This window comes from Sebastes umbrosus, chromosome 20 (genome assembly GCF_015220745.1).
Source record: "Sebastes umbrosus isolate fSebUmb1 chromosome 20, fSebUmb1.pri, whole genome shotgun sequence".
Classification (NCBI taxonomy): domain Eukaryota; kingdom Metazoa; phylum Chordata; class Actinopteri; order Perciformes; family Sebastidae; genus Sebastes; species Sebastes umbrosus.
Window position 1 is genome coordinate 25,499,995 of NC_051288.1, and position 23,328 is coordinate 25,523,322.

General features: G+C 41.3%; 1 protein-coding gene across 3 annotated transcripts in view; it reads right to left on the reverse strand.

Annotated features, from left to right (window-relative positions):
• rnf213b (ring finger protein 213b) overlaps positions 1-23,328 on the reverse strand; it is a 43,061-nt gene that overhangs the window by 11,651 nt on the left and 8,082 nt on the right. For all 3 annotated transcript variants that reach the window (XM_037754108.1, XM_037754107.1, XM_037754106.1), the window contains 33 exons: positions 22,441-22,539; positions 22,230-22,358; positions 20,853-21,018; positions 20,575-20,742; positions 20,337-20,486; positions 19,362-19,978; positions 19,064-19,223; positions 18,772-18,989; positions 18,549-18,692; positions 18,315-18,467; positions 16,277-17,558; positions 15,860-16,044; positions 15,613-15,765; positions 10,157-13,966; positions 9,920-10,056; positions 9,347-9,445; positions 9,123-9,235; positions 8,901-9,014; positions 8,741-8,787; positions 8,482-8,638; positions 7,207-7,342; positions 6,882-7,070; positions 6,658-6,791; positions 5,573-5,748; positions 5,283-5,486; positions 4,351-4,538; positions 4,149-4,269; positions 3,093-3,193; positions 2,745-2,924; positions 1,757-1,902; positions 1,563-1,662; positions 414-525; positions 25-229 (listed from right to left, as the gene is read on the reverse strand). In XM_037754108.1, the coding sequence (XP_037610036.1) occupies positions 25-229; positions 414-525; positions 1,563-1,662; positions 1,757-1,902; positions 2,745-2,924; positions 3,093-3,193; positions 4,149-4,269; positions 4,351-4,538; positions 5,283-5,486; positions 5,573-5,748; positions 6,658-6,791; positions 6,882-7,070; positions 7,207-7,342; positions 8,482-8,638; positions 8,741-8,787; positions 8,901-9,014; positions 9,123-9,235; positions 9,347-9,445; positions 9,920-10,056; positions 10,157-13,966; positions 15,613-15,765; positions 15,860-16,044; positions 16,277-17,558; positions 18,315-18,467; positions 18,549-18,692; positions 18,772-18,989; positions 19,064-19,223; positions 19,362-19,978; positions 20,337-20,486; positions 20,575-20,742; positions 20,853-21,018; positions 22,230-22,358; positions 22,441-22,539 (10,093 nt within the window). The remainder of the gene's footprint in view (positions 1-24; positions 230-413; positions 526-1,562; positions 1,663-1,756; positions 1,903-2,744; positions 2,925-3,092; positions 3,194-4,148; positions 4,270-4,350; positions 4,539-5,282; positions 5,487-5,572; positions 5,749-6,657; positions 6,792-6,881; positions 7,071-7,206; positions 7,343-8,481; positions 8,639-8,740; positions 8,788-8,900; positions 9,015-9,122; positions 9,236-9,346; positions 9,446-9,919; positions 10,057-10,156; positions 13,967-15,612; positions 15,766-15,859; positions 16,045-16,276; positions 17,559-18,314; positions 18,468-18,548; positions 18,693-18,771; positions 18,990-19,063; positions 19,224-19,361; positions 19,979-20,336; positions 20,487-20,574; positions 20,743-20,852; positions 21,019-22,229; positions 22,359-22,440; positions 22,540-23,328) is intronic.

Consider the following 23,328-nt stretch of genomic DNA (forward strand, 5'->3'; position numbering starts at 1 on the left):
GTTGATTTAAGTTAAACTGCAGACCTTGAAGAGCGGCGTCCTCCAGCAGCCGGGCAGCAGCGCTCAGACATATCCTCAGCCGGGCCGTGTTGAGCAGGAACTCCGCCGGGTCCTGGTGGCGGTCTGGAGTCTGTTTCCTGGCGATCCTGCTCAGGAACCTGATCTCTGCTTGTCTTTGCTCTTCGTCGCTCTGTTCCACTTCTCTCGCTTCGGAGCACAACAGAGAGTCCTGGGAAAGAAAAATAACTAAATGTTATTAATAAGGAAGGTGGTTATATATAGAATGGTTAAAAATGTACGAATTATCAGCAAAGATGAAGGCAACAAAATTAAAGCAACAAAAATAACGATGATGATCGTCCTCACTCTGACGATAAAGGACAAATAGGACAAGTGGAGTTTGTGTCTTTTACCTGGAAGCAGTTGACAAACAGCAGGTAGAGTTCAGTTCGGTCTTCTCTGGTTAGAAGATTCTCCTCCAGGTTCCTCAGGTAGGTCTGAATGTGAGTCTTCACCTGCTCAAAACTGACAGAAGAATCGAGTTTAAAGATATTTTTCCTTTGTTCATTTTCAAATGTAGCCATTAATTAATTGATAAAATGTGACACAAATTGGTATTTCTGTTTTAATTTGCTTCTTTATGTATTTATCTTTGTATTAATTATCTTATTTCTTTACTATGTTTAATTTTCCCTTTTATTTATTCATGTATCTATTTTTATTTATTTTAAAATGTATGTATTTATTTTTCAAATTTATTTTATATTTATTTTTAAATGTTTGTATTGATGCATTTATTTATTTATTTATGCATGATTTTCCTTTTGCATTTCACCCCGTAGTTATTTCCCCAAACTTATTTATTTCTGTATTTTATTTGATACCTTTCTTTACACATTTACTTTTACATTTCTGCCTCATTATACAAATGAGGGGCTGCCACTCAGATGTCACTTATAAATAAATAAAAAAATAATTCAAAAATAAATAACTAATTCTAATAATTAATAAAAATAAATATATAAATAAATAAAAGGGGAAATTAAACATAAGAGTAAATAAATAAGGGAATTAATACAAAGAAATTAATAAATAAAGAAGCAAATTAAAACAGCAATACAAATTTATGTCACAATTTATCAATTAAATAATGGCTACATTTGTTTTTAATATTATTTTTGCTACATTCGATGACATATTTTTTTATTTATCGAGTAATTTATTTATTTATTTTTGTTTTTGGCATGTTCCGTCCTCCATAATAAAGTGGCATGAAATAGAAATACTCAAGTATAAGTATTTAAGTACAGTTCTTGAGTACTTTGTTACATTGCATCACTACTACAGTAATATTGCTGGGCTTTATATTTATATTATTACAACACAAGCACGTCAACTACATTTTAACGTTGTAGCTGATGAAGAAGGAACACATTTTGACGAATTTAAATACATTTAGTGGAGTAAAAACTCCATAAACTTTATTTATGAAATAATTTATTTGGCAGCTGCTTTTTAAATGAACAAAGGTGTTTGTCTACTTCCTGGATTCACGCCCTCACCTGTACTGAAGCAGCAGTTTAGGCAGCACAGATCGCACCACTGGACTGTTATCCACACACTGCAGGAAGGGAGTGAGCGCCCTGGTCCGGTACACGTCTCCTGCATCACACAGGAGAGTGAAAGGGCTGATTATGTGTTATTATTATTATCACAGCATCATCTGTTATTACTATTGACTGATTCTCTCACTGACCGCTAGCGGAGACGAGTAAGGTGAAGAGCAGCTCCACCACTCCCTCTCCGGGCCGCTGCCCCTCCGACAGCCAGAACCTGGACACCACCTCCAGGAAGAAGGAGTTACAGCAGTCTCTGATCGCTGCCTGCTGCTCAAGTGCTGCCCTGAACCACGGAAAGAAAAGATACTGAAAGACTTCTTCAACAACAGTATCCTCCGTTTCTTTTACTTTGATTCACAAACTGTTGTACCAGAAAACATTTAACAGAAACTAAAGCTGTATAAGTTAACGCGATAATTACACGTTAAAGCAAATTTGTTTTAACGCCACTAATTTCTTTAACGCATTAACACAACTTGCAGTTTTTAAGTTGTAGCTGGCTCCGTTTTAAAGCTAGAGTGAAGATACTGGTATCATATGAAACTGTAAAACCTAAAGAATCCATCAGTACCAACCATGTCATACTAGCATGTCGAGAAGGAGGCTAAATAACGCTCCAAAGTTGCGCAAAAGTTTGGTGAGGAAAAACTGGTATGGCCATTTTCAAAGGGGTCCCTTGACCTCTGACCTCCAGATATGTGAATGTAAATGGGTTCTATGGGTACCCACGAGTCTCCCCTTTACAGACATGCCCACTTTATGATAATCACATGCAGTTTGGGGCAAGTCATAGTCAAGTCAGCACACTGACACACTGACAGCTGTTGTTGCCTGTTGGGCTGCAGTTTGCCATGTTATGATTGGAGCATATTGTTTTATGCTAAATGCAGTACCTGTGAGGGTTTCTGGACAATATCTGTCATTGTTTTGTGTTGTTAATTGATTTACAATAATAAATATATACATACATTTGCATAAATCCGCATATTTGTCTACTCCCATGTTGATAAGAGGATTAAATACTTGACAAATCTCCCTTTAAGGTTCATTTTGGACAGAAAACAAATGACGATTAACTATTTTAATGACCTGACAGCTCTAATAGAAACACTCTTCTGCACTCACTTGACGGCGGGAGAAACGGTCGGCTTGAAGTCGGGCAGCAGGTCTGTCCTGCATTTAGGACAATGACGTCTCTGATCCTGAATGCTGCGTTGGACACACGGCAGACAGAAGACGTGCTGGCAGGGCAGGACGGCCGGCTCTGTGAGCTCCGACAGGCAAACTGGGCAAGAAATGCCTAACCTTTACAGAACAACAACATACCATGAGAGATTCATTATCGCACTGTGAGATAAGAAGAGATTCTAGTGGTATGCATTGTTATCATTAATATTATAAAATCATTTAGTAGTTTAGTTAAAAGAGTTATGGTGAGATGTTTCTAATGTATAAGACCAACAGAATCCTGACCTCAGCTCCCTGCTGATGCACTCATCATGAAAAGAATTGAGGACCCGGATCAGCTTCTGCAGTGTGTCCACGCTGCTCACATCAGCTGACTCCTGCATCAGCTGTAAGAAAATAAGGGGGAAAAAAAACATTTGACTTCTGTTGTTCATGTTAAACTGTTTCCAACTATGTTTCCTCCTCTTGATAAGAAATCTCTAGTCCTTTCTGGGTCTCGTTATTATTTAATTTCCACTGTCGTTTACTCGTTACTTTAGCTTTTATACTGGAGGCAGACCTCCTCGCCTGAATAACGACTAGTCATCATTATTATCTTTCAGTCATATCAGAGACGGTATATAAAAATGGACGACATGACTGCTCCCCAAAAGTGAAGCCAAAACATCTGGATCGCCCCCTGGTGGCTGGCTGCAGTATTCACCTGCAACAATCGGACGGTTTTACCAGAGACGGTTTTACGATACCACTTCCATCAGCCATCACTGACTGAGAGGATGACATACGAAAAGTGTCCTTAAATCACATATGAGGACATTTGTAGTGTCTCATGGTTTAGACGGCTGCGCTATGAGGAGCTATTAAAGTACGGAAGCATATCAGCACACCGGCCGGTCAGCATGCAAAAGCACGGCGTCATGGCGACGGTGTTTCTGTAAACTCTCACTGCCAGATAGATGCCGGGTGCCGGGTAGACAAAGGTCCGCACTAGAGAGGTAGGTATAGAGAATAAGGTGAATAGGTCACAAATCCCGCCCCCTCCGAGTTACTGGATGGGACATGGGCCAAACTAAAAAGTCAAAGTACACGTCAAATAAAGTTTTCCCAAAGATGGTTTCTGTCATTTTACGTAGTTCTTATCACGCTGATGTTTGTTTAATTAGTTATCTGATCACTGCCGCGGCTCCACCACCCGATCACTACTGCACAGACTCTGTCTCCAAATGACGTCATTCTGGCTTCACTTCTGTGCAGCTGGAGGAAGCGGAGACGCGTCGTCCATCTTTATAAACAGTCTGTGTGTCAAGATGAAAACACAGACCCTAAAACTATCTTACTCACGTTCAGGTGAAGGTTGCAGTGTTTCAGAGCCAGCTCTTTCAATCTAGAGTCGTTCTGTTTAACTTTAAAGATGACACGCTGGATGAAAGATGCAACAACCAGCATCCCATGCCACAGCGACCTGAAAGGACAAACGAGGTTATAAATAAATAAACCTCGAAACACGGTAAAGTTTTGTTTTTTTTCTCGCTGCCAGACTCACCGGATGGAGTCCAGATGTGGCAGACAGCCGGGGCTACAGAGGGTTCTGTATTTCTGACCGAACACTCGATCCAGACACGGCTGCAGGAACTCCAGTCTGCTCACGAAGGACTCGCACTCTCGCAGGGACATCACAGTCAGCAGTTTGGTCTGCTCAACGCAGACACCGAGGGCTAGAATGTCCTCCACCTGCCAAACAGATAGCATGTTAACAACTATGGGATGTTAAAGGGATAGTTCGGCTGTTTCTCAGTGGGGTTGTATGAGCTACTTCTCCATAGACAGTGTATTACCTACACTAAATGGAGTTTGGAGAAACAGACAGGAGTACCAGCACAGGAGCAAAGCAATGTACTGCTGTGGACGGATTTTAGACACCTAAAATAATCAATATCAGTTTAAGTGTACGCTATATTTAGAATATTTTCACCGCTTTACCTCACCGTGAGACAGCCCTTTCTGACGGGGAAGTAAATCCACCAGCCTCCATTGAAAGAACTTGTAATTTTACCTCACAGAACAGAGGAGTTGCTGGTCTACCGCTGCCTCGATCGATCGGATTCACCAAAGTCACACAATAACACAAACAAACTAACCGATCGAGGCAGCGGTAGACCAGCAACTCCTGCGTTCTAACGGCTTCAGTTCCCCTCCTTCCTTCCTTCCTTTGCTGTGAAAATAATTTAAATATAGCGTACACTTAAACTGATATTGATTGTTTTAGGTGTCTAAAATCCGTTTTGCTGCTGCCCCCGTTACAGAGGTTTCCCATCTTAACCTAAACTGACAAGTGGAAGTTTGACCTGTTGTTGACACCAGATGAAACACTAGTGTCTGTGCCTTTTGCAGCTTTACTTCCAACCCACTTCATATTCAACACATACATGCACCCAGTAGTCACAGTTTAGTCAGATCCCATAAGCTTATTCTCACCATTTCTTGGGGCTCCCTCTTTGACCCCTGCTGAGAGACAGCGGTAGCTAGCTGTGGCTGCAGCAGAAATATGTGGCAGAGAGTGTCCAGTCTGGGGGCAAAGTGTTTGGCAGCAGCCATTATCCAAGCAGGAGAGAGCTCAGCGACGGCACCCACGGAGGTCTGAAGCTCAGACACGCAGCCCAGCACGGCCCAGGTGAACACCTGGATTGTGTAAAGAAAGTAGAGACTGTTAGTGGCTGTTCCCCAAAATAGGTTTCACCTAAATGTGTGACTCATAATGTCTGTACCCTCAGCTCGTCCTGGGACTTGATCTTCATAGAGAGCAGCAGGAAGTCTTGTAGGTAGTGGTGGCCGTACTCCGCTCGCTCGTCGTCGGAGAGTTTCTGTAAGTGACGGCCGAGCCTGCTGCTGGTGAAGGTGCTCACAAACTGGAGAATCCTCTCTGTGCCATCCTCTCTCGTTACTGAGGAACAGTCATAAGAGACACCGCCGTATTTATTTTTATCAAACACCACAGGCATGCAGTATAGCCGTACGTTCAAACTAGAGTTGTCAATCGATTAAAATAACGCTCCAAACTTCTGCTAAATTTTGGCGAGGAAAAACTGTCATGGCCATTTTCAAAGGGGTCCCCTTGACCTCTGACCTCCAGATATGTGAATGCGTGAGGATTATTGTCCAAAAAAAGTCTGAAAAAGTCCAAAAAAAAAAGTTTGAAAATTGTCTGAAAATGTAAAAAAAAAATATCCGAAAAAAAAGTAAAAAAAATGTTTGAAAATGTTCAAAAAATATCTGAAAAAAAAAAATGTTAAAAAAAAAAATTCTGAAAAATGTCCAAAAAATATATTAAAAAAAAAGTCTGAAAAAAGTTTGAAAAATGTATAAAAAAAAAAAGTCTGAAAATTGTCTGAAAGTGTCAAACAAATATCCGAAAAAGGTAAAAAAAAAAATAAAATTCCACAAAATGTTTAAAAATGTCCGAAAAAAGTCTGAAAATGTAAAAAAAAAAAAAAAGTCTGGCAAGGAAAAACTGTCTGCAGTTTGCCATGTTATGATTGGAGCATATTGTTTTATGCTAAATGCAGTACCTGTGAGGGTTTCTGGACAATATCTGTCATTGTTTTGTGTTGTTAATTGATTTACAATAATAAATATATACATACATTTGCATAAAGCAGCATATTTGCCCGCTCCCATGTTGATGAGAGTATTAAATACTTGACAAATCTCCCTTTAAGGTTCATTTTGAACAGATAAATGTGCGATTAATTGCAATTAATCATGGACAACCATGCGCTTAATCACAATAAAATATTTTAATCGATTTACAGCCCTAATATATTATATAAAAACCTCTCATATCAAAACAAACCTGGCATGAATTCTGATTCTTCCCACAAGCTGTCAAGGTGCGTTGTGACAAGCCAGCTGAACGGAGCAGCGCAGGGTTGTTCTTCATCATCCAACATGAAGTAGTGATGCACGGGCACCTCCTGGTCTGACTCACTAGAAAAATATAATTATTTAAAGAAAAATGATGCCTTTTGTTGTTTAAAGTCACAGAGGGAATTATACAGAAGAAGTAATCCACAATACCTTGGCTTCTGGGGAGGTGTTAGTGCTAAAATCTGTGAATCTGCCATGATGTCCAACCACAGCTTTATGAGGCCCTGGCTGAGCCTGCCATCAGAGAGCAGGTCCAGATTTGCATACCGATCCATCACCTCCAACATGCTGGCCAAGGTCGGAGTCACGGTGGACTGGAGGCAGCGCCACAGGGTATGTCTGACGGACACAAAAGAAAGCCGCACTCGATCAAATCAGTGACTGGAGCCAAATTCATACCAAAAACAATCACTAGGTCATTGCCCAGTTAATCTTTATTGTAACGTTGTCAAGTTGTCCTGCTGAATAACTTTACCTCAGAGTGCCTCCCTCCTGCAGAGCCTGGCGTTTCTTGGCTTCTCTGTTCACCCACTCCTTCGGAGAGCCCATCATTTCTTCTCTCTGAGTCAGAGCCTCTGTCAGTCTACTCAACAACACCTCCTGAAAGTGAGCTGTAATAAAGAATATACCAGTTGACATCAATCAGAAACACGTTAGAGATGCAGCAAGACTGGTAGCTTTGCTTTGAACATGTATTTCCCTCTTCTATAGTCCAATCATGATTCCTAAGAGGGCTGGGCATCATATCGATATCGTGATGTGAGACTAGATATCGTGTTAGATTTTAGATATTGTAATAAAGCATAAATATTGTCTTCTCCTGGTTTTAAAGCTGAATTACAGTAAAGTGATCTAATTTTCTAGACTCTGTTCTGTTGTTCTACTGTCCTTTACCCGCTTAGTCATTATATCCACATTACTGATGACTATTAATCAAAAAGGTCTTTAAGAAAATATTTTCTTAAAGTCCATTAACCTAAAATATTATTGCAATATCGATATCAAGGTAGTTGGTCAAAAATATTGTGATTTTTTTTTTTACATGCGCACCTCTCTATGAACATAAAATATGTTTATATTTGACCTATATACATTTATCTACACACAAAAAATTTAATTTTAATAAATAAAAAATGCTAACAAACAATAAGTTTAAAAAAACATAAATTAATATATATATATATATATATAATAAATAAATGTTTTTTATATTATTAACATTTTTAATTTATTACATTTATATTTTTTGTGTGTAGATAAATGTGTATATATAAAAAATTAATTTAATAATTAAATATGTTAATAAAATATTATAAATATAAATAATTTCCATTTTTTATTTATGTTTTTTAATGTTATTTTTATTAACATTTTTTATTTATAAAATTAATTGTTTGTGTATATATATATATATGATCCACTTAATTTGGATTATTATTATTTATTTAGTTAGTTTTATTTAGCACAATAGTTAATGTCTGTGTATAAGTGTGAAAGTATGTAAAGGTATGTAAGCATCTACCAGTATGCTAGTTGTTCAGTGTTTGTCATATTTTGTGTATAAATGTTTGCTTAAAAGTTGGGAAAGAAATCCATAAAAATATCTGAATAATGAAAGAATGTATTTGCTCCGATCAGAGTCAGATGTTGGCTTCTTATATACAAAATAAATAACACCATAATTCACAAAGAAAGTGATGATATTAATGTACAAACTAAAATAATTCTCAGATGACTACAGTACTTTTACCTCCTATTTGCACTCGACCAGTTCCCAGGAGAGTCAGAAGGAGGTGCATCCGCTGCATGCTTCGCGACGTCACGCCCTCGGGGTCCCTCAGCAAACCCACAGCCTTCTGGATACATGATCTCACTAAGGACAGGCTGTGGAGGTGAGCTCTATCGCCCTGGACACAAACACATTACATTAACATTAAAAACTAAGATTTGTTTTACGCTGACACATATAAAGGAACATTATTTACTTTTAAACTCATATCTGTATCTACCTGAGAGTCTTTCCTTTTCCTCGCTGTTTCTCCATCTTCATGGTGTTCTATTAAAGATCAAGAATACTGATTATTTTACATTAAAATAACAGTCTAGAGAACAGTGACAACACTTCCTCTCCCGTTTTTAATACAAAACACTTGTTAATATAGTCTCTACCTGACAGTGCAGGGTTGAGTAGGCTGCTAATGAGAGTTCCACAGAAAACCAACAGGTTCAGGCTCATGTCCTCTGAATCCCTCAGGTCATCAATATGCACTGAGTGCCAAACTCCTTTAATGCAAAAGACAAAACGTGGTTTTAATTTTGTTATATGTCATCTATAATGCAGTCAGCAAATAACTGTATTGCAATAAAACTTATATTCCACTTAGAACTCACCTCCTTGGAAACCAATGTACTGAGACTGACTTGGGATCCTTGAAACCTTCACAATGAAAATCACCCAACAGTTCTGATCCTCCAGTGACATCAAGTAATTCATGGTGCAGTATCTGGAGACAGATTAAATCATAAACACATCTGATCTGAAACACCTGCATTTTCCACTGAGCGTGCATACGATCATATTGCAATCTGATCAGGATCTTGACATTGAACCCTACTTCGCTGATGCTATGAGCTCATCGCTGCAGTGGGATTCCTCGAGGTCCATCTGGATCAACAGGATGTGAAGAGACTGGCCAGCATCTTGAAGGAAGCCCCTTTACACAGAAAGGAGAGTAAGGGGAAGATTAAAGGAGCAGTGTGTGTTTTTTTTTATGTGGTTACCTATCTGGTGCAAGCTGACCTTGTCATAATCTGAACTGTGATAAAGAGGAAGTTGCCCAAACGCCCACAAAATAATAACTCCTTTGTTTTGCACTATACAAAGCAGAGAGCAGCAACAGTAGCCCAGAATGAACAAACCAAACACTGGCTCTACAGAGAGGCTTTCATGTTCTCTAAAGTAGTGTTATTATGGTAAGCGAGGCGAACGGTGTTACCAGGGTTTTGCACTCGGCAGCTCACGTTACCTCAGTCTTGGACTCTTTCCAAGGAGTGAGCAGAAGGGTACTCAGTTGGTTGCAATCTGCAACCACACCACTAGATTCCCCTAAATGCTACACACTGTGCCTTTAAAATACATAAATAAAATTTTAAAAAAGCCATGCTGCTGTTATCTGAATGGTTTGTACCGTATCTTGTTGCAGAAGGAGACCTCAGTGTCAAACTGGTGGAGCGAGAGCAGGAGGATCCTGTCCGTATGCAGTCCTAGAGAATGGGCTACGACCCTGACATCTGCTCTGGTTAGCAAGCTGGAGAATGTAGTAATCTGTGCAAAAAAAAACACAAAGCGGACAGTGACGTCAACAATTTGTAAAGCTTGTAAAGAAGTGATGAGAACAAAATTGGAGCAATAATTTGTGGCTTACCTCTAGAAACTTGCTGGACCCCTGGTGCTCGTTCAGGCAGTCTTGCAGGAAATCTCGGAGGCATTGGTGATGCTGTTGCTGGAAGTACATTCTCTGGAGTTTCTCCTTCTCTTGGTTTGCTAAATCTGAACACTTGAGCCTCACAACAGCGTCAGGGGTGGCACAGTTCAACAACAGACATTTGGCTAAATCGAAGAGGACTTCTTCCTCGTTTTCCCCAGCTGCGTTTTCTGTCTCCATCATTTCTTCGCTCTCAGACATCTCTTTGTTCTCGCCATCACATACCTCAGTGGATTCATCAGCATTCTCGTCCATAGACTCAATTTCTTGCTCTTTTCCAGCAATCTCTACATCCATTGCATCACCTAACTGATCATCCTCCTTATCAGTTACCTCTTTCTGTTCGTTGGAGTTTGATTCAAGTGTTTTGTTTGGTTCTTCCAGTGAGTCATCTTTTCCATTCTCTTGATGTCGCCTTACTGCATCGTGTTCAACGTTTAGTGCTCTCCTTTCTAGTGCTTGCAAGAGAGCGCTGGCACAGGCATCGCCATGGTAGCCGACAAAAATGTCAGACAGCTTGAAATCCTCTGAGGCCTCACCTGAGAATTCCTTCACCCACTCCTTCAGTTTGTGGAGAACCCTGTGTTGCCATGGTTCCAGGTCGGTACTCCTATCCACCCTGTGTTTTTCAAGCCTGTTGATGAGGGGCATGGGAAAGTGTTCATAGACCTTCTTCTGGTCCTCCACTACCACCAGTCTGAAGTTTGTATGGACACGACATTTGACTCTGTGGGAGCCGAGTCCAAGATCAACGTATTGCTGCTTACTGAGGTAAACATAGTACTGGTTCAAGGCATCGTAGAGGCTTTCGTAAAGATTTTGCATGTTGAGGAGGATGACAGTGCGCCCGGTCTCCATGCAGGTTTTCACCCGGTTAACGTTTCGGCAGATTTGGGCATATTCCTGGTCCTTTGGGAATCCCGAGCCAAAGATTATTTCAGGCGGTTGATAGTCTCCTTTGGCAAAGATTTGTTGCTGAAGGATATGGAGAGCTGCATTGTTGGTGGTCAGCAACAGGAGGTAACGGCTCTCATGGTTGGTGTCATGGTCAAGATTCCTTTTCACCATTTGCAAGGTGCTTGGTCTGGGAATTTCCATCAAGTTTTGGAGAACCTCTTGGAAAAATACGACCGGGTCAAAACCCTCTGGTTGTCCACTGAAGTTGCGCAAGATGGCCTCTACCAACTGTCCGCCATCTGGCTCTTGTTGTGTTGATTTGACTGCGGCAAAGAGCATTTTGACAAGGCTATAATAATCCCTTAGACCAAAGAACTGATTCTTTGTGGTCTCATTACAGATTCTCAAGAAGGCCTTTGCCAAAGATGGGAACAGGTGTATGATTTGCAGGAGAATTTGTTTGGAGGAGGAACAAATTCCCTTGGCAGTTTCCACAAGTTCGTCCTCACTTGGATCCCATCGAGACACAAATATTCCTCTGTTCATCTTTGCTGGGTCAAGGGCCCAGTTGGAAATGCCAACAAAGCCGACCTTCATGTGTGGATCTGGCTTGTCATTGTCAATGCAACCATCCTCCAAGAGAGGATGAAGGGTCTTCAGGGGCATCTGAGGAGAATCTTCTGCGAGTCCTATCTCATCAAGCACCACCACCGACACATACTCGTCCATGTTTTTGTCCTTCTGGAAACGGGCACAGTTCTTGAATGTCCCTATGATGCCCTCTGGACTTGAGTGAGGACTGCACTGGAAGGAGACCATATGAACTTGCTTGAGTTTCTTGAATAGTTCACAGTGGGAGTTCTGGCCCTGCATGGCGTCAGCAACCACTGTTTTAGCAAGCGACTTGGAGCTGCCTGGCTTGCCAACCACAAAGAGTGGGATCCTGAGCTCAATGCAAACCACCATGAGAAACACATTCTCTTTGAGTGCAACATTTTTGGCAATGGTCTCCCTTGTCTTTATGTTCTGAAGGAAGAAGTCCTGACAGGATGAAATCTCTTCCTGCAATGCTGTCGGAGAGCAGAGAGGATTTGGGAAGTGCTGACAAATTACAGAGAGGTACTGCTCTTTGTCCACCAGAGACGGGTAGTAGCAGACTCCAACTGAAAGAATCAAGCACTTCAGTGTTTTATGATCCGCGTTGAGATGAGAGCAGTTGTTGAAAAGGACCTCGCTATGCTGGTAAAACCAAACTAGCACTTTCATGGACCTCTCCACATCTCTGAGACTCACAAAACTGCACTCATTTTTCCGACTTCGCATGTATTCCTGGGAGGATGCCAGCACTTTTGAAATGATGTCCTTGCAGACCACTGGCAAACGATGGTCGTCAACTTGCTTCTTGACGATCTGTTTGATGTAGGAAAGTTCAGTTGAATCACTCAACTGACCAAAGTCCCACACCAAAGAGACCATGCTTGGAGGCAGAGGATGAACTCTGTACACCAGCTGCCGCAGAGGGACTTTGCCAAGGCGGTCTTCTGTTTCATCTGCCTTCACCCTGTATCCTAAACCAGCACGTTCCAAACGTTTCACCATTTCAGGTGAGTGCTTCCTGTAAGGGTTGCAAGCAGCTATTATTTTCAAGCCACTGTCTGTCTTCAGAGGTACCCCTTTCATTGAGTGGTCACACAGGACTTCCTTGATGGCAAAAATGGCCTCTGTGGTGTTGCCTTCGTCAAAGAACAAAATGGTGTCCAGCTTGTGTATTCTGCGGTTCCTTTCAGCGAGCTTCTCTGCCTCCCTCACCTTCCTGTAGATCATCTCTGCTGTAGTTCCACCATGTACCTTGACAAGCACCATGTTCTCTACTGGTTTTCCCTCCCTCTGCAGAGTACAAAGGAAACGGACTAATCTGGTCTTTCCACAGCCGGTCTCTCCCATGATGACAACTGGAATTCCACACCGGAATCTCATGTGAATGGCCAACATCTTCATCACGTTGTCGGCAGTGAGCTCGTATGTTGGGTCTGGATCAAACTTTCTGTCCGTTATTCCTTTCTCTGCACCGACAACGCATGAAATCCTTTTGATTTTGTCCGGCCGTTCCAACTGATCAAAGTCTTCAGTGAGAGAGATCCTTTGCCGTTCCAGATCTTGAAAAAGGTTTTGTGACATCACATCTTCTATCAGGACCTCCCGGCTTCGAGGATCAACAGCATCGAGTGTGTTTCCTCTCTGACGTATCACATTGAAACCAAGGAAAGACATTGACCAGCGGTCCGCATTAAAGAAAATGTATGGATGAGACTCATTTTCCCAATGCTTACGAATTGTCAGACGGGCAACGACGTCGTCCTCCTGACTGTCATCAATGTGCAGCATAGGACTTTCATCAGATGTGTTCAGAGATGGCGAGGCAAAATCTCTTGACATTAGAATCATGAACTTCACGATGAAGCCCTTGAAACCAGGCAGCTGGTCAGCCAGATAATCTGGATCACAGAAGACTGAGTTCTCACAGTCTTTCAGTTGCACATTGAGGAACCAGGAGAAGTTCTTCAGCTCAGCCCAAGATGGATCTTTCATTCCACAGTATGCCAGAAAGTGATTGACACAATCAACGGGATCCCCCATTGTGGATCCTTCCTGGTAGTTGAAACGATCCAGATTCTGTCTCTGGTTGTAGAGCTTTAAGTACTGATAGGGTCTTTGAATCCCCTCGCTGCAAAACTCCTGCTCATCCATGAGTGGATCAAAGGTCGGTTTTGTTTTACTGGCCAACAACTTCTTCACCTCTTTTGGAGGTCTACAATAGATGGTAGGCAGAATGTCAAGAAGTCCAAGCTTCACCTGTGTGAGCAAATTAAGCACAAAGATTTATGAAATGCAAATGCAGACTTTTTGTAATATTGCCTTACATTCAATAGCGGGCAGAACCCCCTAATCTGAAACTTTCAAAGCTCAAGACCAGACTAGGGTTGTCAAAGTTAACGTGATAATAATGCATGTTAATGCAAATTTGTTTTAACGTCACTATTTCTTTAACGCAATTTTTAAGTTGTAGCGGGCTCAGTTTTAAAAGTAAAGTGAAGATACTAGCTTGTCGCCAATGTGTCCAATTTTTTTTTTTAAATGTCCAAAAAATATCCCAAAAGTCTGAAAAATGTAAAAAATAAAAAAGACCAACATTTTTTTAAAACTGTCTGAAAGATTTCCGGAAAAAAGTTTGAAAAATGTCTGAAAATGTCAGAGAAAAAGTCTAAAAAATGTAAAAAAAAAAATAAATAAAAATAAAACACATTTACAATATGTCGTATGAGGAGTTTACAAAGGGAACCCAATCGCAGAGTAACAGGCAGGACAGGTAGTTAGAAATAAAAGCGAGCTTTAATAGAGCTGAAAAATCCAAAACAACAAAAGGCAGGGAGGGGAACCAAGTACCAAAAGAACAAATAGAAATAAACAACAAAAACCAAACAGAGGACCAAAACCAAAAATCACAAACCAGGGAAACACGAGGAACACCAGGATCAGAGCAGGAGGAAACAAGGAACACGGAGGACAAGGTAGACGGGGCTGGAGAGACAAAAGAACCGACAAGGGCAGAGGGGAACACACAGGCTTAAATACAAGACATGATTACACACAGGTGAAACAAATCAGGGCGGGGCAGACAATCAACAAAAGGCGGGAAAGCAAACAAAGGAGGGAAGTAAAACCAGACAAGACACAGGAGGAGTGAATTACAAAATAAAACAGGAAACTGAAATGAGGATATAAAAGAAACCAAACACAAACCAAAATCACATAAAACATAACGAATAAGAAAGACTGGCACAGCCAGAACATGACACAATATCCGAAAAAAGTCTGAAACATGTCCAAAAGAAAGTCTGAAAAATACTAGCTTCTCGTGAAGGAGGTTAAATAACTTACGCTAAATCTTGACGAGGAAAAACTGGCATGGCCATTTTCAAAAGGGTCCCTTGACCTCTGACCTCCAGATCAGTGAATGTAAATGGGTTCTATGGGTACCCACGAGTCTCCCCTTTACAGATATGCCCCCTTTATGATAATCACATGCAGTTTGGGGCAAGTCATAGTCAAGTCAGCACACTGACACACTGACAGCTGTTGTTGTCTGTTGGGCTGCAGTTTGCCATGTTATGATTGAAGCATATTGTTTTATGCTAAATGCAGTACCTGTGAGGGTTTCTGGACAATATTTATCATTGTTTTGTGTTGTTAATTGATTTCCAATAATACATATATACATACATTTGCATAAAGCAAGTATATTTGTCCACTCCCATGTTGATAAGAGGATTAAAGCCAAAGACAGCTAAAGACAAAAGCCAGATGTTAGTGTTTTTTTTGTCAGGTGAGAATTGGGTTTAAAGCACACTGCACTTGTGGCAGACTTCATCCACTTATATCTAGATAGAATATATGATGGGTAAGTCAAATGAAATATGAGAACAAAAAGACACTAATACCTCTTTTGGCTGGTTTTGAGAAGGGTTGTTTGATCTCAGGACCTCAACAGTGATCAAATGAGCAACATTTCTTCTCCACAGCATGCCATGGCTATCGCTCAAACAGCCCAGAACCAGCAGATGGAACAGGAGCTCCTCCAGACCTGAACGAACCTGAATGGGGAACAAAAGTGAAGAAAACTCTCAAGTACAACCAACAACAGCAGCAAGTGATCTGCAGAGATACAGTACATGCATGCATACTTACTCCAGCGGTGTCAATGTGCAGGAGAACAGGGTCCTGCTCTCTCAGTGGTGCCAGTTGCTCCGATAGACTCTTGATCAAGGAGTCGATGTCAACACACGGCTCAATCAGTCTGATCCTGATGTGTTTGGCTCTGGGAGATTTCTGCTGGAACTTCTCAAACAAACGATCCACATAAAGGGATTTCCCTAAAGATAGACGAAAAGATTTACTCCGTCAAAAACTGTTCCATGAATCAATTTCAATGTTTGATTTAATGTAGGGCTGTCAAAGTTAACGCCATGATAACGCAAATTCATTTTAACGCCACTAATTTTAACTAAATTAATTGACTAGTTCTCACTGAAGCTTCGAAGCCCAAAAAATGATATTCGGGACAGCCCTACATTTTCATAATATGCCAGTTTGGGTCACCCTTACCAACTGCAGGGCGCACAGATGACACCATCCAGACTGAGAGCCGATCAGGAGAAACCTGTGCGACCGGGTTCTGTGGGAGCGTGTTCTGAGTGAAGTGGCGATGGAGATATTTCCTGGCAGTCGCAGCTGTCAGACTCATTCCAGCCTGCACTTTGTCATTGCTGAAGAAAGAGGGCACATATCTGTGCTGGTGCACAACCGGACTGACTATTATCAAGCGATAACGCGGGTTGGCGCTCTTCTCGAGACACTCAAAGAGCTCCCCCAAGGCCACGCTGACGTCATATCCCAGCAGTCCTGGGTTGACGAGAGAGTATATCTTGTTCCAGTTGCGTCCGGAGCCTTGGCCGAGAGCTCGGCGGAGGAAGATCTCCACCTCTTCTTCTGTGGTTTCCTCTCTGCAGACTAGAACCTCGTCAGTAGACGGCAGAGGCTGCTCTGGACTCTGCATGTAAAAAGACAGGATGGTGGTAAAAACCTCTGCACTGGGACAAAGCACCAGATTGGGTTTCCCCTCTTGGAGAACCGGAGGAAGGTTCCTGATCACGTGCTGCTGGTTCATTTCAGAGAGGCACGAGAGGAAGTGGGCCAGAGACGAGACGTCCAAGTACTCGTTGAGGTACCGCGGCATGTCGTCCTTGAATTTACACCAGAGTTGTTCAAGACTGTCCTCATTGTCACATTTCATGACATCATCATCTTCATCCTCTGAAGAAAACTGCATCAAATCACGAGCCTCTTCCACGTCCTCTTCAGTGTGTCCTGGCGTTACGTCCATGGAAGGAACCAACACCACTTCTTCTTCATCATCAAACTCAACATCTTCCACTTCATCACGCTTTAAAATCATACTTGCTGCATTAGCGTAAGCGACTCTGACATCAGTCAGCGTGCACTGAGGCTTTACGGGAAAAAGTAAAAGCCATAACTGTGGAGGAGCCGGCGCCTGCTGTTGACACACTCGGTGTATCCAGTGGCACAGGTACACCATCTGCTCTGAGGTGTAGTGGTTCAGCAAGTTGAAGTTGGAGCGCATCTCACTGATGAAGGAGCGCCACTCCTTCTGGCAGCGCTCCATGGAGTGAGCCAGCTGTTGCAGCTTCTCTGTCACCTCGCCGTCGTACGCCATCTCTTTACCCTGCAGGGATAGGAAGGTGGATTTGATGCACGGCTGCTGTTGAGGGCAGCACTGGACCTCGGCATGCCAGTCCCTGAAGAGCATGTTGCCGGATGTTTGCATCTGGAGAAGGATGGCGCCCAGTCGCTGAACTCCTTCAAAAACCTGCAGCGCACGTGGACAAGAGAGAGAAGGCATTCATTCAGTTCATCTCAACAGACAGACCACACAAATCTTTAGCTTTCATTGGTTAAAGCTACATTTCAAATGATTATATAGAGGATAAAGACATAAAGGGTGCACTAAAATCTCCAGAGGCCTGTAATACAAAGTGAGATCAACATACCTAGGGTATCTTCTCCTTATCTGGCTTCACTAACCCTAACAACAACAATTGCACTTTAAGGGAGCTACAGCGTGCGGACCTTCTTCTACGTTTTACATAGAGACAGACAACCATTCACGCTCACATTCACACTTACGGCCAATTTAGAGTCAGTGATTTATCTTAAAGTGGGAATGTCTGTAAAGGGGAGACTCGTGGGTACCCATAGAACCCATTTACATTCACACATCTGGAGGTCAGAGGTCAAGGGACCCCTTTGAAAATGGACATGACAGTTTTTCCTCGCCAAAATTTAGCACAAGTTTGGAGCGTTACTTAGCCTCCTTGTGTGACATGGTTGGTATCAATGGATTCTTGAGGTTTACTAGTTTCATATGATACCAGTATCTTCACTCTAGCTTTAAAACTAATCCTGCTACAACCTAATAATTGCAAGTTGTGTTAATACGTTAAAGAAACGCGTTATTATGGAGTTAACTCTGACAGCCTTAGTTCAAACATCATCTAAATAACCTCTCACCACTGTACATTGTGCAGAAAGCTTCACTAAACTGTCTCCTATAAAAGCCGCTGACCTCTGTGAACCTGTTGACCTGCTCTCTGCCGTGCTCCCCTTTGGACGACATGAGCATGAGTTTGTTCTGCAGCTCCAGCAGCTCCTCCAGCTTGTAGCTCTTCTCCTCGGAGCCCCTTTTCACCGTGACGTGCACCATGTTCTGCACACACCTCTGCAAGCAAATCATAAATATAGCTTAAATCATTAAGATGGATTCAGTCAGCAACATATCTTTTAATGTTGGTCCACTTACCTTCTCTGTGTTGTGATCGGACCATCCGATGTGATAAACTCCATGAGCATTAATAGAAGAAGCCAGGGAGAGAGAGGACTGCTCCACGGAGCCGTGGGTCTCCTTCAGATCTTTCAGCCAGCTCAGCAAGCGAGTCGACTCTCTCTGTAAAGGACCATCATTATCACTCGGTCACAGTAACAGGGCTTTATGTTCTGCCTATAAATAAGGGAGAGGTCATTACCAGTTTGTCTGGTAGCTTCTCATCTCTGTTTTGGGTGTCCCAGACCTGCTGAGCACACCTCATGAAGTCCTTAAAGCCAGCCTGAGGGGAGAGGGAGTAGAGCAGCGGAGCGTAGCCCATCGCTGCATCGTGGAAACAGGCCACCTGGTCGATCTCCGTGTCGTTCTCTCCAGCAGATATGGAGGCCAGGTCAACATACACCTTCACGTCGCTCATATCTGTAGAGGGGACAGAGCGGTGAGCAGGCAGGCGTCGTCTGCAAAAACTAAAGACAATTTATCTTTTTCCTCACTTTTAAGGTTCTCTTTGACCCAGCTGACCAGAGTCTGGCTCGCTAGGAACTCTTCCAGACAGGCAGTGTGCTGCTTGGTGACTGTGGAGAGTTGGCGTTTGGCAAGAAGCAGGTCATCACTGAGGGAGCCCAGGGCCCTCTGCTTAAACGAGTCTTCTTCCTGTTACACAGCCGAGCACATAAATAAAAGATTATTATTAATCAAGAGAAAAAGCTTCTGCTAGACCAGAGTCTACAACCTTTACTATCAAAAGAGCCATTATAGGCAAAAAATAATAATAAATCTGTCATGACTTACCAGTTGGCTGAGAGTGTCGATTTCCGTGAAGTTCCCAGAAAGCTTCATTTTGTCAGCGATCTTCAGCATCGCGCTGGCTGCAGCCGCCGCCTGGTGGAGCTGCCGGTACTCCTGGATCTGACCCAGTCTCCGCCCCACCCAATTCTCCTTTGACTCACCAACCGTCTCAGACATCAGACTCAGCTCCTTCCTCATCAGTTTCCAGTCTCCCTGGTCGCCAGACTCCACCAGGACCTGATCCAGCTCCTTGAAAGTGATGTTTGCATTTGCAAAGCTGTCACCAAGCCGAAGGAACTCCGTCAGCAGCGGCTTCCAGATGTTTTCACAGATCTGCGTCAGGGTGACTGGAACGGGTGCTGAGCCGGATTGCCTCGTTGACGCCAAATATGCAGCCCCCTTGACCCAGTAGGACAGAATCAGGTTGCTGTGATGCAGTTTGTGCATCTCTTTGGCCATTTTCAGGACATTCATACTGGTGTTGTACCAGAGGACCTGGGAGGGACCCGTCTCCCCCAGCTTCCCCTCGGCATTGAACGACTGGACGAGCACCAGTTGGTTCAGGCTCACAGTCTGGATATCTGCACTGTGCTGCTTCTCCAGAGGCAACATCTCAGGAACTGGTTAAATAAGAAAATAAAACCACAATACATAACCAAACTCTTTGCAAAAGTTCCTGAATTTAAAGGGCCAGTGTGTAACATTTAGGGGATCTATAGACTGTTTTTATTGCCGTCTGACGTCCGTTGCTCCTAAAGTAGTGTTATTATGGTATGGATGACCTCTGAACGAGGTGAACGGCGTTACCACGGTTTAGCACTCTGCGGCCAGCGGTCTTGGAAAGAGAGGAGTGAGCGGAGGGGTACTTAGTTGGTTGCATCTGCAACCTCACCACTAGATGTCGCCAAATCCTACACACAGTCCCTTTAACATAACTCACGTTGGTAATGAGGAAATTATTTTCCTAGTTATCCTTACCCGTGATGCTTTCTGTAACCTTTGCCATCATTTTTATCAGTGTGTCCATCTGCTGTTTTCGCTGCATGAAAGAGTTGAAATCCTTCTCTCTCTGAGCCAAAACAACATCTGCATCGACGGGAACCGTCTCAGAACTGCTGTTTTTCTTATCTGTGGAAGACGTGATGCAGCTGTTAATAATTAACACTGTTTTATTCCAATAAGGGGACATGATGTTAATGCTTTTTAAGGTTCATACACTGCTGATGAAGCCTCTTAAACTTGTCTTTATATTTCAGGCAGGTCTGTAGGTGTCCCAGGGGCACGTGGCCCTGAAGCAGCGACTCCACCAGCGAGTGCAGAGCGGTCAGACAGCTGTGGACGACCTCCCCTGCAGTGTCGTCCACCCGGATCGACTTCCAGTCACCTGGACCAAAACAATGACATTATACATTATATATATATAAAACTTACTGAGTAGATAAGCTGAAGGATGAAGGAGAAGAAATGGATGAAATAAATAATGAAATGCAGTACTGTCAGACAGCAGGTGGTTCACGGCGGACTGTGGATCGAGCAGCTGGACTACAGAGTTGTCTCTGAATCGTGCTGCGGATTGAACCACAACAGCAGACACGACAACCTCGGGGGGGTCCTTCACCTTAGAGCTGAGACTCCGCATCAGGTCTCCCTCCTGCCCTCTCTAAAAAACATGATCATTTATTTAACTTTTATTATTATTTTGTTCTTAATTGACCTGCTTGGTTTGAGGAAAATGTTAATAAATGGTTTGAGACTAAACCTCTTCCACTCCTTGAGCGCGCCGGTCGACTTTACTGTCTTTCAGAGGCTGTAGCCTTAGTTTTATTTTCTTATTTCTGATTCATGACTTGTTCCCAGCTTTCAGATGTACCACTTCTATGTGACGTAACCCGTTGACCTTATGGGATATATATTCATAATGCATAACTGATAATCAATCAATGTATTAAATTGATAAAAGGTGACATAAATTGATATTTCTGTTTTAATTTGCTTCTTTATTTATTTCTTTGTATTAATTCCCTTATTTATTTACTCTTCTGTTTAATTTTTCCTTTTATTTATTTATTTAGATTATTTTTTATTAATTTTTAAATTTATTTATTTATTTTTGCATTTATTTTTAATTCATTTATTTTTGCACTTATCTTTTTTTATATTTATTTGTATATGTATGTATTTATTTATTTATATATTCTCGCATTTATTGACAGCCCCCTCATTTGCATAATGAGGCAGAAACGTATAAAGAAAAGAATACAGAAATAAATAAGTTTGTGGGAATAAATAAGGGGTGAAATGCAAAGGGAAAATCATGCAAAAATAATTTAATTAATTAATTAATTAATTAATTAATTAATTAATATGTATATTTAAAAATAAATATGAAATAATTAAAAATAAGTGTAAAAATGAATAAATAAATACAATTCAAAAACTAATGAATTACAAAAAATAATAAAAATAAATATATAAATAAATAAATAAAAGGGAAAATGAAACAGAAGAGTAAATAAATAAGGGAATTAATACAAAGATAAATAAATAAAGAAGCAAATTAAAACAGAAATATCAATTTATGTAAAATTTGATCAATTAATTAATGGCTAAATTTATATTTAATATTATTTTTGCTACATTTAATGAGATATTTATTTATTTATCAAGTCATTTATTAATTAATTTTATATTTTGGCAGGTTAAAGACCCCCTGTCCCCCCTAAAAAAGACAAAAACGGGTCTATGGTAAATGGTAAAAAGGGGTGGAGTGGAAAAGGTTAACAACTTATGAGCTCGGATGATGGATCTCATTAAAAGACATCAGTTGGTTATGGATCATCTGGGCGAGCATGCATTAATATGTAACTGTACCTGGCAGATCATCTGGATAGCAGACTGACACTGCTCATCAAAACAGGTCTGTACAACATCGCCGCTTTTCCTTATCGCTGCCGAGGACGAGTCAAGGCAGCAGACCAGAACTTTATCCTCCTCGCTTGTCTGGAAAGAAAACAGTTCAGAGTTCAGGGTTTGAACCTCAGATGTCACTAAGACAATACAAATAAAGTAAACGATCACTGACCTTGGAAATCCTCTTCGTCAGGTCTTTCGTCAGGCTCAGCCTCCAACGGGATGAAACCTCTTCAAGAGAACTTTCCACCTTCAGCAGCGAATCCCACATCTGACGATTCAACACAGTTATCAGAATCTGGTTTATGGTCAAGTAGGTTTCATATACAGGGAATTTACTTTAGAGTACTAATGCATAACATCAACATAGTAAGGTAAACATAGAGACAATTAAATTAAAAATAAAAATAACTACAGAAATCAAGAAACATAAATATAAAATAGAAGACAATTACACTAAATATGCAAAAAAATACAGTATTACAGTACTGCAATATACTGAATCGTAATCATGATACATATCGCCAGATTCTTGATGATACACATAGTTTTAATTCAGATATATTTTACATATTTTTTTGATTTTATAGTATTTTTGTCTCATATTCATTGTAATTTTCTTCTACTCTATGTTTCTGTTTGTTGATTAGATTCAATTAAATTGGTATATTTTTTATTTTTAATTAGGGCTGTCAATCGATTAAAATATTTAATTGCAATTAATCACATGACTGTCCGTAGTTAATCTCGATTAATCGCACATTAATCACACATTTTTTATCTGTTCTAAATGTTCCTAAATGTTAATACTCTTATCAAAATGGGAGTGGTCAAATATGCTGCTTTATGCAAATTTAAAACAAATTTTGCGTTAAAACAAATTTGCGTTAACGTTTTAACTTTGACAGCCCTAACTCTTTCACTCATATCACAAGTTTGAGACGTACTTCTCTGGTTTCTGGCTTTGAGAGATGTTCACAGATACTGATTGATCTTTCCTCGACCATGGAAATAACATATTAGAATTTAGATGGTGGTTCCCCTTTAAATATAGACGACA